The sequence below is a fragment of the Sardina pilchardus genome, chromosome 2, assembly GCF_963854185.1.
Source record: "Sardina pilchardus chromosome 2, fSarPil1.1, whole genome shotgun sequence".
In the NCBI taxonomy this organism is placed as follows: Eukaryota; Metazoa; Chordata; class Actinopteri; order Clupeiformes; family Clupeidae; genus Sardina; species Sardina pilchardus.
In genome coordinates, this window is record NC_084995.1 from 21,408,672 (window position 1) to 21,424,425 (window position 15,754).

The 15,754-nt window shown below is 44.6% G+C and overlaps 1 protein-coding gene across 1 annotated transcript in view; it reads left to right on the plus strand.

Annotated features, from left to right (window-relative positions):
* Positions 1 to 15,142, plus strand: part of epb41l3b (erythrocyte membrane protein band 4.1-like 3b) — a 47,414-nt gene extending 32,272 nt beyond the window's left edge. The window contains exons 19-23 of the mRNA XM_062551565.1: positions 8,625 to 8,781; positions 9,066 to 9,164; positions 10,529 to 10,609; positions 11,581 to 11,700; positions 14,129 to 15,142. Coding sequence (XP_062407549.1) covers positions 8,625 to 8,781; positions 9,066 to 9,164; positions 10,529 to 10,609; positions 11,581 to 11,694 — 451 coding nt within the window. The 3' untranslated portion in view covers positions 11,695 to 11,700; positions 14,129 to 15,142. The remainder of the gene's footprint in view (positions 1 to 8,624; positions 8,782 to 9,065; positions 9,165 to 10,528; positions 10,610 to 11,580; positions 11,701 to 14,128) is intronic.
* Positions 15,143 to 15,754: the final 612 nt, after the last annotated feature.

A 15,754-nucleotide genomic window follows, 5' to 3' on the forward strand; every position in this document is an offset into this window, starting at 1 on the left:
CACCCTGGCAGACGTCCCAGAGATCCTTCCGCAAGATGGGAGCAGTGATGAACGAACAAGCACTGAGGACGAGAGCGAGAGAAGAGAAGAGCAGAGTGAGACTGAGAGAAAACAGATGCCCTCAGAAATAGATAGAGCTAGAGGTACCCTCATTGCACCCACCGACGTGGAATTCATCTCCCACAGATATATCCACACAGGACAAGAGGACCCAGAAGAGGAGGCCATGCCTGGGTGTTTTCACACGGCTGATTACAGTGAGAGAGAGCACACAGCTGAGACTTTAACTGTGCTGACAGAGAGACGGGGAGAGTCACAGAGGATAGCATTTAGCTTTGATGCTACCACACAGGAAGAGGTAGATTATAGAACAAACACAGATGATGCTCCGTACGACGAAGAGTTGAGCTTCAGAGGGGATTTCTCCAGTCTCATGGACGAGTCTCTCAAGGTACACTGTAGAACAGACACTGACTGCACGCTGTCCGAGGAGGACATGAGCTTCAGGACGAACTTCTGCTCCACCTTGACGGACGAGGCGTTCCAGATGGCACCTGGCTCTGGCTTGGATGTGGCCCAGATGTGGCACGAGCCTGGCAGATATGCGCTCTGGTCAGAGACCCCTGCGGAAGAAGACACCGGCTACAGGTCCGCAGAGACATACACACCTCTGTCAGAAGAGGGTCAGCTCACACAACAGACGTTCAGAGACAATAGTGACCAAGGATCGTATGCTGCTGATACGGAGGAGGAGGAGGCGGCCAGCTGTTTGTTGTCAGCCCATAATGACTTTCTTCAGGTCGAAAACCAGGAAGAGAACACAGAAAAGGGACATACAGGATCTGCTTCTCCATGGACCCCCTCTGAACTCTCTGAGCGCTTCCAGAACCAGGAAGAGTCTGTTGGAGCAGGAACCGACTCCTGGGATTTGCTATGGTCAGCCCAAGAAGAGACTGATGACGTCCAAGAGACTCTGTCCAATTGGAGTGAGACGTCAGTGGATGTTTCCGATCTGATCTCCGAGGTTCCCCAGTGTCTCAAAAGGCTTGTGCAGGTCAGAGTGTTCGAACCAGATGAGGTGGCAGAGGAGAAAGACGAAGATTTTCCAGAGAGGAGTCTTCACAACAGGTCTGAGGGCAGCGAGATGGAGCATGCTCAGTTTGGTCTGCAGTCCAGTGTCGTCAACGCTCGCTATGTCACAAAAGCCCTGCCAGCGCTCCGTGTGGTGGTAGGACCTCACCGCAAAACAAACAAACAAACAAACAAACAAACAAACAGCCCTGGTAACCCCAATAATTACTCCACCTACTGCCTCCACCACCCCCCCACACACACCCACCTCTCCTCTAGTGTTGTTTTTGGCGGCCTGTTTTGGTTTTAGTTTTAGTCTAGTCTTTGTGTCAAGCTGTCATTTTAGTTTTTATCAGTTTTAGTCACGTTCATACTCTTTTAGTCTAGTCAAGTTTTAGTCGACTAAAAGTATGAGCATTTTAGTCTTATTTTCGTCTAGTTTTAGTTGACGAAAACTAATGACTTTTAGTCTTGTTTTAGTCAATGAAAATTGGATTTTAGCATCTTTTTATTAATGCAATTCTATTTTAAGGGGTTGTTCCTCCATAGACTGGGTAAGACTGTTTTTAGTGGCAGGCACTATAGCACCAGCGAACTCTGAAACTATAGGACTGGATGAAATGTGCAGATAACGGTCTCCACTGATAAATATCACACTGGCTAACCTGGAAATGAGGTCCTATGTCCAAAATTCTGAACTACCCCTTTAATAGGAATGATAGCCTACATTTTGGTTAATTTTCATGGATTAAAAAAATACAAATATTACAGGTTACATAGGCACTGAACATTGACAGTGGAATCAGGTATGTTACACAGAGTTTGGTCTCCCCCTGTCACCATGAAAGGACTATTTGGAATATTCTGTAGACCTGCTGTTCCTTTTCTGAGAACAATTTAACTTAAGATCAAGTTGTCCTTAGGTTATTGAATGCTGTAAATGTGGATGCTATTTCACCATTAACTAGGTAGCCTAAGCGTGGTTACACACAATTGTCATCTTAATGCAGAATTTTGTAGCCTATAAAACGCATTTCACGTTCATCACTCAGTTTTGGTAGGCTACAGGCCTATGCCTTGAGTGGTCGCTGCCCCTTTAAATGCGTGGGACTTTAAATTACGTTTTAACTCCATGCTGATTTTGTTGATGAACAGCACCGTCTTTGATTCAGTTTTTCTACCGTTTAAATAAACGACACACGCGCACTTGTGTGGTTGGTAAGGAATTGTTTTCAATAGCTTTCTTGCAATTCCCACACAACATTAGATAGCCTACTAAACCAAGGTTCCATTAAAAATGTGTCTATGATTAGAACTTCGTTGCTGATCGGTGGAATAATGTTATTATTGTAGCCTAGGCTATATGACAGCGCCAGCATCAGCTGGACAGAAGCTTAGGCTACACACTAATCAAATCTGCAGTTGCCTGTTAACATTTTCATCTGAATTAGATCTACATGCGGAGGTGAGATAATTAGCCTAGTGCAAAGTTGAACTGAGAGAGTTGCCAATCTAACGGATTGAACGTAGCCTATATTTCTTAGCTTAGGCTATATTAGCGATAACGATAGGCTATACATCTACCGCTCCTTTGCTACATGATCAAATATGATCAGATGAGTGACAGAAGCATCGGATATGACCAACAGGCCCACGGAGAAATGCTGGTCCTCTGGTAGGATAATCAGACCATGCAACCTGATGCGCCCCTGAAGTGAGACGCAGGAAACAGAAATAGGCTACTGCAAAATAATAACACGACTAAACGACACAAAATAATGTTATAACATTCATGTCCTTCTGGTCTTCGAAAATGAAGAGAGATGTTAGCATGGTTTTTATTTTGTAAACCACATTTAGTCTCGTTTTTATTCGTCAACGATATTGCCTTATAAATTTAATTATAGTCATCGTCACATGGCCAGCATTTGCGTTGCGTCTCGTCTCGTTATAGTCACGTGAAAAAAGTTCGTTGACGACGATATTTAGTCATAATTTTCGTTGACGAAAGCAACACTACTCTCCTCCATTCTCACTTTTGGTTCACTTCACTTTCTGCAGTAACCTCCTAATGGAACGTAAAGCACACCTGCTCCTTTAATTCAGTCCTTTAAACAGTGCTACTGTGGACTGTGTAAACGGTGCTTGCTTTAGTAACCAAGCTGTTAAGTGATGACAAGTGGAAGTATTACTTGGTCAGGGTGAATAGGTTGGTGACAATGGAGATACATTTAAGTTATTTATTTTTTGCCTCAAGGCGACACAGTCTGTAGCAGAGGTGTTATGGTTGTTAGTGAGACTGTTAAGCATGTCCCAGCAGGCAGAGGAGCTCTGATTATGGGGGTTCTGTCATCGCAGATGCACTCTCCCATGGCTATAGATAGATTAGTGACAGGGAGGAAAGGTTCAGTTTTTACTCTTGTGTGGACCTTATCTCTTCTGTCTGCCTATTTCTATTCATTGCCTCTTCATGCAAAGTTGTTTTTTGTCTCTGTCCCTCTGCCTTTGTATGTTTCTGTTGTGCCTTTCACTAGTTTTCCCGCAAATGGTTTCTGCTGTGGTCTGGCAGCATGTTCAGACAGGCACAGCTGAAAGTGTCTTTGATGTCAAGTCTAGTGTAGACTGTGGGCGTGTGTTTGTGTGCACTCAGAGATGGTATTCAAACTCTGCAGGTCAAGTTTGTATTTGAATACTTGAACTCAATAGATGTGGTTAACTCCAAGTACTTCTGTCTGATAGTGCTGCTGTTTTGTAGGAAGTGGTTGGTTTTGTAGCCTCAGATGGCTGCCTGTGCAGAACACAGAGGCTTCATTAATACGCAATCCCCATATACCTTCAGTATGGTATTAAAGATGAACTGAACTGAAATTTGAAGTAAATGTGATATAACAGATGTATTGTATTTCTTCTCATTGGTACAATGATTAAAATGGCTGGATTTGTTAAAAGGGACAAAATGATACGGTGAAAGTGGTGTTGTTGTTACACGGGCGCCGCCATGTTGGATTTCAACAACCAGCTACGTCACTGGCATGGTAGGTCAGTCTAGCGCCTATGACTAGCACTAGTTGCGCAGCATCGTAGATAGTGAGTCTGTGGCTAACAAGAGCCCATTTGGGATAACTGACATGGCTAAGGACACGGAAACTAACAGGACTTGGCCCCTGGCTGCAGTAATGAAATGTATAAGGTAACAGCTGGGGTTGAGTAACCTTTTCCCCGCAGGGTACTTTGACAACGAACCAGCCCTCAACGCATAGTTAGTCCTATCTGCCTAAACTGGCTAGCCCTCCGACAGCCAAGGATTTCGAGTCTGTAGCAAACATTTTTTTAAAGTCAACAAACTATTTAGAGAGCTGTGCTTTTGACACAACAGGGTCGGTGACAGAAAGTCACTTTACAACATCTTACAAGCCCAAGTGGATTTTGTCAAACTAAACAAGCCAGCACTCTGACCATAGACTCCATATTAAGTCATGACTCCGACGATATATCACGATCATAATGCGTTTATAAGCTACTAACAACCACAGCGGGTCTGTTACACGATGTCCCTTTCTACTCACCCTGAAGCTAGCTGATGTTCACCGTCTCAGGGCAGATTGTTAATGCAGTTCAAGTTCAATTTCTGAGTTCAAATCGCAGAAATAGCTGTCCATAGTACGAGGTATCCGTGGAATATCCATCCATGCAAAATCCATCAGTGCAATATCCATCAGCATCCACAACGAACAAATCTGCCAACTCTGCACTTGCCTACAATACACGGCAAAACTTCTCCGTGCACTCGGGTAAGTGCAGATCTTAGCAAGCGATTTCCTTGTCGGTCAGTACGTGGTGGCACAAATACAATAGCTGAATGCTTAACAATAAACATAGCCTTAACTCGACAAAGGCGTCTGCCAAATCCCATAACCATAATTCAAAACAGCTGTGACATTTTGATCAGATTATGCAGCCATGCCTATTCTGCTTACTGCACATTAAGGCTAATATTATTATACATCAGTATTCGTTATTGACTAGCTGGAATTATTTTTTTCCCTTTCATCCTATGTTTAAAGCAGGCATACGTGGGCATATAATTGGGCTACGGTTTTTTTTTTTTAATATAGCCTATAGGACTGCACGTTGAACAGGTAGGCTAGGATGAAAAGTTTGAGAACCAGTTTCAAGAATAGCCATCAAACTGCTATATGATGACGAAATTGATCATCTGTATTTTATTCTCTCTACCCCCTGCCTTGTCAACAAAATTATTCTAGTCGTGATTTCTGTTTAATCCTGCATAATGTTGTATTATAGCGTTTATCGGCGCAAAGTGACTATAGGCGTGCGTCTGATTGTGTCAACGTTTTTTCTTAACCTAAGGGGTGCTGGGGCCTGAAACTGATCGTCCCCCATCTGGTGATAGTCAGACACTACATGCCTGTCCATCAGATGCTCAAAATGTGTAACCCATGACATTAAAATAGCTCATTTTCGTGAGTATATCATATGTTGCAGCTGTTGCTTCTGAGGCCCTACCATGCCAGTGACGTCATTGGAATTGAGCGTTCTAATACTAACAAACGCATTTTTTTTGTGTTGCTTAAAAAAAGGCTATGTATTGAATTTTTTTATTCAAATTTTTAGTGCAATTTATTTGTAATTGTGATAACCAACACGTCTTCAACGTTAATTATTTCAGTTCAGTTCATCTTTAAAGTATGCCCCCCTAAAAGCACTTTCTTTAGAATTCTCTACTACTTATTGGCATTCCTTTAACACTAATGTCTGCATGGTTTAGAGGGCCCCACTTTCCAGATTACTAAACAGTGTTATATTTGTCATTGTATATCTAGCGATTTCTCTTTCGTGTGTGTGTGTGTTTGTGTGTGTGTGTGTGTGTTTGTGTGTGTGTGTGTGTCAGTCTAAAATGTCCTACACAGGGAGCCCTGCCCAGTGTCTGATATCCGTTCTGGTATCTGAAGGGGAATCCTGGGTTACCCCGCAGGTTCTGGAGTCCTCTTTCCATCCAATCACCCATAACCCTCTTTCACCTTTTTACATGTTATAAACAGTTCTAACTGATTTCAGATGGTCAGATGGTTATTAACATTGAATTGACGTCTAACCGTTTTTCTTTGTTTAGCTTCACACACCACTGGACCAGGATCACACTTCTGACAAGAGCCAGTTTGTTGCTGTTAAACCAAAGCTACATTTCTATGCTTATTAACTATGTAATTCATCTCCTGCCAATTCCTTTCCTTGAATTTCCCTCTAATTTTGGTATTTCTTTCTCTTTTTTTCTATGTCTTATCATTTGCTTGGTGTGTGTTCTGTTGAGGAAGTGTCATCTCTAATATACAGTGTCCTTCGTGTGACCTATAATCCCTGACTTTACTATAACAACACAGGGTCTTGAGGAGAAAAGAGAGCGACCCGTTGAGAGAGCTGAAGGTGATATCTGATGGCATCTGTGTCTTATAGAATACAGAGCTCACTGAGCAAGAGGTGGAAGAAGCAGGAATGATGAGCCTAAAAGATGAAGAGTCACCACCATCCCCTGAGGGCCTGCAGGAGGAGCCAGGAGCCACGGTGAATGTTCACCCCGCATTAGAGTGCTCTGTTGTGGCTGCACAGGTGGAGGCCTCTCCTTGTGCCCTCATCTCAACCACTGAAGAGGCCCAGGGTCAAGCAGCAGAGGCAAAGGCACAAGAGGAAGAGCAGGCAGTTGAGGAGGAGCTGGTGGGGACAACACAGAAGACCCAAGAGATCGTGGAGGAGGCAGAAGAGAGGGTTGAGGAGGTGGTCAATGCTGAAAGTGAAAGCACAGACTCCCAGGCCCAACCAGAGGTGTGCAGTGCACCTGAGCCAGCAGTTGGCACCACTGAAGATCCCTGCAGCGAGGAATCACCATCAACTGCAGAGGGGGATATAGATGTGATTGACTTAGTAGAGGCACAGCCAGAGAAACAGGAGGAGCACCATCAATATGGCACTGAAGAACTGCGTGAAGCACCTCTAGAAGCCTCAATCACTAGTGACCAGAAGGAAACTGAGCAGGACAACCAGCAGGAGGATCGCCCAGAGATTCAGGAAGAGGTCCAGATTGAGGATTCGCTCAGAGATGAAGAGCAAGTCACAGAGGAGCAGAGTTCAGCTCCAGAGATGAGCGACCACCCAAATGGACATCTAGAAAACGCTGGACCGGAACCTGGTATGGTAGAACCGGAGACTGAAGCAGTTCAGTGTCCAGAAGAACAAGATGAAGAAGGCGTAAAGGTTTCCAAGGACAGTGAGTTTGATGAAGTATCTGCTGAGGGGACAGAAGAGTGTGCAGTGGAACGTTCATATGAAGAAGAAAAGCCTGCTGGTGCTCCAGCCCAGCAAGAAGTAATGTCATCTGTCAGTGTTAACAATGAAAAAAAAAAAAAGAAAAAAAGAAAAAAAAACAATGAAGTCAACTTAATCCAGGGCAGTAACGGGGTAGGGGACGCGCCTTTAGAGGAAGTGATGGAAGCTGCTGTGGTTGAAGAAGTTTTGCATGTGCAAACGATCACTGAAGATTCATCACAGGATCTGTCCGCAGATACAGAAGAGCCACTAGAGGAAGTGCAGAGTAGGGAGTCCGAGGAGAACGGTGCTGAAGAGTCGGCTGGCACCATAGCTAAGGAGGACTTGGCTGTCTCAACAATAGAAGAAAAGGAGCAAGCCAGAGAGGAACAGGAAGTGATTCGGGAAGACATACAGGAAGTGAACGAGGGCAAACAGGAAGTAGAGCCTCCCATTGAGGTAACCCAGCACTGCTGGCTGTCATAGGGTGAAATAACCCACTCTAGATCTCTGTATGCCTGGCACCTGCCGATGACTAATACTGGACAATGTAGTGGCTCTGCTCTTCTTTCTCTCCTTCCTGCTCGTTCTCTCAATTTTCCTCTGCGTTTCGTCAATTTCTAAAAATCAGTTTTGGCACATTCTTTCAGGGAAGCATTCACAATTTTTGCATGGGCCCGGCACAAGTGATTGTCTTATCACCAGATGGCATGATGTCAAATGAAATGAAATGAAATTACATGATGAATCAGCCTAATTTCATTCACCGACCGAAATTATGTCACATCCTGTGTGTCACTTCCTCAGACCCCCTCTTTCCATTTGTAGGTGTCATCGTGGAGACTTCTTCTGTTGATTGAGTCGAAATATGAGTCCTGATGCACGTGTGTGTGTGTGTGTGTGTGTTTGTTTTCTGCACGACCTTCACAGGACGCATGAGGCATGGAATTGTCACTCGGACATTGAGTTACTCTATTTTATGTCATTTTTATTTAACGTGTCATTCTTTCTTACTTTAATTCTTTGAAACATTTTATAAATACTGATGATATAATTTTGTTTGAGTAAGATAATCCCATCTAGTTTTATAGTACATTTCCTGTCACCTTTAGATGAACTCATGTAGTGTGATTTTGGATGCAGGCATCTCAGGAAGAGCTGAGGAGCTGAGAGTTGTGCATGAGGGTGCCAGTGCTGACCACCTGTTTTGTCCACCCTGTGGCTGTGTGCAGAGTGCAGAGGAGGGGAAGGCAGCAGCGGAGACTGAGGAGGAGGAGGAGGAGGAAAAAGAAAGAGGAGGAGGAGGAGAAGAGAGAGGAGGAGCCAGCCACCTCAGAGGTTCCAGTCGTCCACACAGAGACCAAGACAATTACTTATGAGTCGGCAGAGGTGCGGTCACGGTCCATGAGCTTTGTGTGTGTGTGTGTGTGTGTGTGTGTGTGTGTGTGTGTGTGTGTGTGTGTGTGTGTTGCTCAGGGACTCTTTTGTCTGTTGTGCGTGTGCGTGTGCGTGTGTTTGTGTATGTTCTTGTGCAGCAACAAGTTGGCAGAGAAGAGATGTGTTCATGCAACATACATTTATGTGTCTGGTTAGACAGAGCGCTTAGACACCCATGAATCAACAGTATATGGACCTGTGTGTGTGTGTGTGTGTGTGTGTATTGATGCTCTCAGGGAGACACAGACACCGATGCTGAGCCCGGTGTGCTGATGAGCGCACAGACCATCACCTCGGAAACGACCAGCACTACGATGACCACACACATCACAAAGGTCAGGGGTCAGCCCCATGGTTCTGCCCAGTTTGTCACTTGTGCCACAGGGAGTTAGCCAATCAGAGAAGGATTAGAGTGTCACATGAGCGGTGGCATGAGGTTCCATTTTGGCTGGCATGTGAGAGGCATGTGATTCCCTCATGGGTTGGAAATTCTTGACTCTGGGACGGCAGAGCTCACCCACCGAGACTTGTCACCATGCTGCACACAGGGACCTCTGGAATGATTGGCACCCTTGATTTCATAAGGTATTGTAAGGGGGAAAAAATGCAGTATACTTTTCTGGCATGTTGCACCACAATAACAGTTTAATTATCAGTGAAATCATTCACACTCCCATTTTTAGTAAGTAGAATAAAAACCTCACGCTCTTTTTTAGCAACAAAAACTGTAACTCTGATCTGGCACCAGTGATTCCAGCATTGGCCTCCAGCTCCTTTAAAATGACTGGCATGAAGGCCTGTTTTTGTCTTGGCAGCAGAGAGCATCTGTTAAGTGCTTGGTGTTTTTGTCTCTTGCTGGAAGACGTTCTTGTGGCCTAGAGTGGTGGCTCGTGGCCAGAGTGTCATGACACCTGCTAGAGCTCATGGTGTCGAGGCCTCTAAAGTACGTCCTCAGACCAGAGGAGGCCACATGGACGCGTAAGACAGAGGACCCTTAGCCAATTGGACCGCTAGTCATGGGAGCCTCCCTATGTGCTCATTAGGAGGCTTACAGGGGCAGTTCATTATAGTTAGTGCCTTATTTACTTATGAAGTCCTTCACTTGAATATTAGATTGTATTTTTTAAATCTCTGACTGACGTACTGTGACGTACTTCTGAGTATCAAGGGTGCCAACCACCAGGAATTCACCGTGTGAGAAAAATGGTTCAACAGGAGGTTAGAATTGTAAAAAAGACTGGCTTATGGCAAGCCATCAAGTCATACAGTGGGCAGAAAAACAAGAAAATATGTCCACCGTGCTTAGTGCCACCTAGTGGCAGCTCTTAAGCTCGTTGCGCTGCGGTAGCAGAATCTCATTCCTGAGGTCATCTGACCTGTCATTGACGGATGTTTGTATTACTCTGGGGGTTGTCATTTGGTCATGTATTTGTGTCCTGTTCTAAAAGACCAGTTTTGTAGCTTCTCAGCAGCAGAAACGTAATCCTCTTCCTTGCTAGGCGGTGATTACAGGACAGTATGTCAATCCTGTAATTTAGGTTTGACTTATTGTTGACATGTTGTTTTCAAAACAAGCTCTCAGTGCTTGTCGATTTTGGCAAAGTCTCACTGCCACATGACAGCTGTAGTTGAAGAACACATCTGTAATCTGGTTTGAGTGTCAGTCCCAGGGTTGATCATCTGCATCTTGCCCTCGCAGACAGTAAAGGGCGGCATCTCCGAGACCAGGATCGAGAAGCGTATCGTCATCAGCGGAGACACCGACATCGATCACGACCAGGTGTGCACCAGAGGAGCGTGTGTTTAGCTGACTGCAGATTAGTTGCATAAAACCACTAACATTTCTAGAATAGTTTTGTAGCACGCCTTGTCACTGTTGCACGTAACACTTTGAAACAAAACTAATGACGTAACGTTTTTTTAACCAGAGATTGAGTCTGACATAAAGGACTGACTAGTTTTGTTGTCTTCCAACTTAAAGCAAGCAGATGTGCACAAGCATGATGGTCCTAGCAAGTTCAGTTCAATGGTGTGGTGTAGTGTAATTTAGTTTGGTTTAGTTACAAACCCATTTGGTTGTTCATGAAGCAAAATGATTATCCTTTGTAGTAGGTTTATTCAGCTGACTGCTAAAATGGAAAATTGTTGCATTAAGAAGCTCTCCCATACTTGGCAGTGGCCATGGAGACATTTGACTGAGACCGAGAACACTTGCTTAATCTGTCATTAATACCACTGGATGTCAATCTACAGATTGACCTCAAACAGTGTGTGCTGGTACTAGGAGTGTCTATCAGTAGACACAGAATCAGCACATATGACTGCTCCTGTTAAACGTGTTTAACTCCTCTCCTCCCCCTCTTCCTCCTCCTCCTTTTTCTGTTCATCTTACTCCTTTATTGTACTCTCATTTCATTTCCTCTTGTCTTTATTTCTGATTTTGCATCGCAACATCATTCCTCTGCATTGTGCGCCCCCTCTCTCTGTCTTTCTTTATTTCTCTCTCATATTTGTTTCCATTCCTCTCTTTGTCCGTAACTCCTCTTTCTCTTCCTGATCATTCTCCTGTCTCTGGACTTTTCCTCTTCCTTTACTTTGCTTTCCTCCTCTGGCTTGTCTTCATTTCCCATCATGTCCGTCTTCCTGACCTCTTCATCTCTCCATTCGTCTTTGTGCTCCTCTCCTCCTGTCCTTGCCGCTGCTCTCGGCCTCCCCTGGTGTCCCGCTGTGGTATTGCACCCACACCACCAGGCTCTTGCTCAGGCCATCAAAGAGGCGAAGGAGCAGCACCCGGACATGTCGGTCACAAAGGTAGTGGTGCACAAGGAGACGGAGATCTCCTCGTCCGAGGAGGTTGCCCACTGACCCCAGGTAAGGGTCTGCCAGTGCCCATCGCATGCCGCCCTGCCCTTTGCCACTGCTCTCGCTGGCCTGGTGGCATGGTGCCTGGCTGGCATGGCATGGCTCAGCTCAAGTTTAAGGCAGCACCCATTTGCTGAGAAACTCACCTCATCTCATCTTATCTTATCTTTCAGTCTCTGTTTGCACCGGATGGAAAATGCCATCTGAGTCTGGATAGCTTGTCGCAATGAGTAAATTAAGCGCGTGTGTGTGTGTGTGTGTGTGTGTGTACAGATGTGAGAGTTCTAATTGGATGTGGTACACAAACCATGTTAGGAATGTGGTTGATTGTGCTAAACCAGTGTCAGTGGACCATCCCCATATGAAATGAATGTGTGCCTGAGAGTTGTTATACGATTCCTCATCCAGACTCTGATGTCCTGACACAGATGGCATATTAAATCAGCATGCAAATGGAGTGTGGCTTACCCCTGGGTTTCCACCAGGTCTGTCTGACTGCGCTCCGATACCAGAGCTGATCACAACTACTCTAGTCAATGTTTGCTATTCCACCAAGTGTGCCACGGCATGTTTCAGAAGCAGCTCTCCTCTTTGCTCCGCTTCAAATATGCATCTAGTCTGTTCTTGATGGACATTACTTCTGGGGTGCTTCTGAAAACCGTTTTCATTGACGGAGCGTGATGCGGATGGACTAAGATGGAAATGGGGGGGTTTGGTTTTGTTCCAGCTTCATAACTAACCAAAAGAAGAGTTTCACCTCATCTCTCTCTCTCTCTCTCTCTCTCTCTCTCTCTCTCTCTCTCTCTCTCTCTCTCTCTCTCTTCCCCCCCACTCTGGCCTTTCAAGTTCTAACTCCAGCAGTCCTGAGATTTTAACACCGGCTGCTGGATTTGGGAGCTGGTTGTTGTTGTGGGTGCAGTGTAAGCCTGTGTTTCGTGCCTGTTGTGTAAGCCATTTCATAAAGGGGATATACAATAAGTAATGCATGAAACTTTTTACGCATACAACAACAGCACAGTTCCACAGACATGGACATATGTTTGAATGCACTCTTATTTCATATATACACACACACTTTTCTACACATGAATAATTGTTCATGTAATGTGAAAAGATGCAGAGCTTGAGCATGTCTCGTTTCTCTTAAACAAGTGTCTGCTGAGCTCTCCTGTTAGAAGCCATCAGTGCTGAAACACACATGCATATAGTGAAGCAAACTCATCTCACAGAAACATGTAAATACTTTGACAAACTCTCCTGCTGTAAGGAGATGCAAACACATTTACACAATACATTCACAGATGAATCACATATTTACATTCACTCACTGTGTTATGTGTGTGTGTGTGTGTGTGTGTGTGTGTGTGTGTGTGTGTGTGTGTGTGTGTGTGTGTGTGTGTGTGTGTGTGTGTGTGTGTGTGTGTGTGTGTGTGTGTGTGTGTGTGTGTGTGTGTGTGTGTGTGTGTGTGGAGAGGGTTGTTTTGTACTCTCTGAGAAGTCAGAGCTTGGTGTAGAGTTTGCTCATCTCCGTCTCGGTTCATCATTGTGGCATGGTGTCATTGGTCTGTCTACTGTGGTGCACCTCCTGAACTCCTCTCTGTTTTCTTCTTTGTGGTGTGGCATTCTGGTTGGCATGGAAACTGTACCTCATTCTCCAGCTTAATGCCAGGAGATGCTAATGAGAGAGACATCTTTGTTACTGCCAAACCCATCTCTCTGTTTACAAACACGAAGAACAAATTAGCACAGGGCAGTTGACGGTGTCTACTCAAATCTGTGTCGCCTACCATGTGTTTGTGTTTCAGTGTGTGTGTGTGTGTGCGCGACTGCGCGCGTTGGTGGGAGTCTGCATGTGTGCATTTGTTTGTGTGTGTTTCAGTGGGTGGAAGTGTGTGTGTGTGTGTGTGTGTGTGTGTGTGTGTGTGTGTGCCTGTGTGGTGGATAGGTCGGTGTTGTGGTGCTGTCACTGCAAGTATAACATGACCGCATGTAATGTGCTAATTGAAGAGTCCCTTTGGGGCTTGTGTGTGTTCACGCTTCTTGTACTAACAGTTTTGACTGTTTAGCTGACTTGTTTCTTTTGCTTGGTTTTACCCGTCACTAACTTGAACAGTACGCTTTGCATCTATTTTGGGTTGGGTTTGGTTTGATTTTGTTTTGGATTGCAGCTGTTTTCTCATCTAACCTATTTTATCTGTGCTGGTGGGCTTTGATACTGGCGCTTGACGGCCTAGTTTTTTTTATTGTTGTGTTGCGTTGTGATGAGTGTGTGTGGGTGTGTGTGTGGGGAGGAGGGGGTGCATCTGCTGAATGACTTCTGCTGGTGTTGGTGCTCGGCTATCGGCCCCTGACTACGCCACTGCTCAGATCAATATGGCTACCAAACACCAAGTGACTGATCAATCTCTCTGTCTGTCTATCTCTGTCTTTCTCTCAGGAGGATTAAGATCTCATCCCTCAGATGGTGACGTCCATTTGCCTCACACCCCCATGAACCAGCGGACAAACCCCAAACACCAACCTACCCTTTGACCTCCAGTCCAGTGCCATGGCAACGTAGCACTCCAATGAACGTTGTGGATATGACAGCCAACCAATCATCTTTCTGACCAGCGGGCCAATCACCATTTATCTGACTGGCTAGCCAGCCAGTCACAGCAGGTTCTTGGTTTTGCCCTTTCTGCTGAATGGCCAAGGATGAAAAAGCCAATAACTGTATGTGTAAACTCATGCATGCCAACTAAGCGTTTAGGCATCTTAATATGCTGTCAAACAAAAACACTTATCAACTGAAGCAGCTACAACAACCATCCACAACCAAAGGGGGAAAGGCTGTTTACTCAACTGCCTTATCAGATCTGTGATTTCTTTTCTTTTCTTGTTTTAAATTGGAAAATGTATAATTATTGTTGTTGTCATACCGTATGCTCAGAGGATGATTGATGTAAGGTAGCCTATTTATAAAGGAGCACTCGACAGTAGAGATGAGTGTGTTTGTGTTGCCACAGACACCAAACAGTTCATTGGCATGCCAACAGAACGGTATTGCTGCTGGAAGTGTGCTCTGTGCACTTGAGGGTTCTGGAGGTCCAAGTGGAATCAAAGAGCCCTTCAGAAGATAGAGAAGAAATGGCTTGTACATATACCTTTATAAATGCAGGCCTATATCTCTAGCTTAAAAAAAAGATGTTTCTTCTACAATCATGTTTTTTTTTTTTTTTTTTTTTTTTTTGTGATCGACTTTTATTTACTGTGTTTTGTTATGCCATTTCACCAGGTTCATTTATCATGTATGGGGCTATGAATTAAACAGACAACTAATATGCACAAGCGAAATGCTTGAAAGGGCTGGCTTTGGCAAAAATATATATATTTGCAGGTTCCCATCCCTCTTCTTGAATTGCCTCTGCTCATGTTTAAGTCATTCAATCAGAGACATTAAAGGGATAATCCGGAGTGAAATGCACTTTAGATCAATTTTTCGGACTATTGGGAGTACATACGTTGAGTTGACACCAAAATCATGTCATTCGGATGTATTTTGAGAAAGTTCGAGCTCACCGTTTTTAGCCAAAACTCGTTAGCCTGGAGGTGACTCGGGCATGTCATTTCGCCGCTACAAAACGCTATTTTTATACCTCTTCTACTGTTCCAAACAACACTACACTTACGTGGTAGTGAGTAGAGGGTCCCTAAAGCCAAACCGAAGTATCCCCACGTCTTTATGTGGTCGGATAGAGAGTCCAGAATGAATTTAATCGAGTCAGTACCTTTCCGGAAATGTCGCTGTTGCAGCTAGCAACGTTTTCACAACACTTTACTAACATTTCCGGAAAGGTACGGACTCGATTAAATTCATTCTGGACTCTCTATCCGACCACATAAAGACGTGCTGATACTTCGGTTTGGCTTTAGGGAACCTCTACTCACTACCACGTAAGTGTAGTGTTGTTTGGAACAGTAGAAGAGGTATAAAAATAGCGTTTTGTAGCGGCGAAAGGACACGCCCCGGTCACTTCCAGGCTAACGAGTTTTGGCTAAAAACGGTGAGCGCAAACTTTCT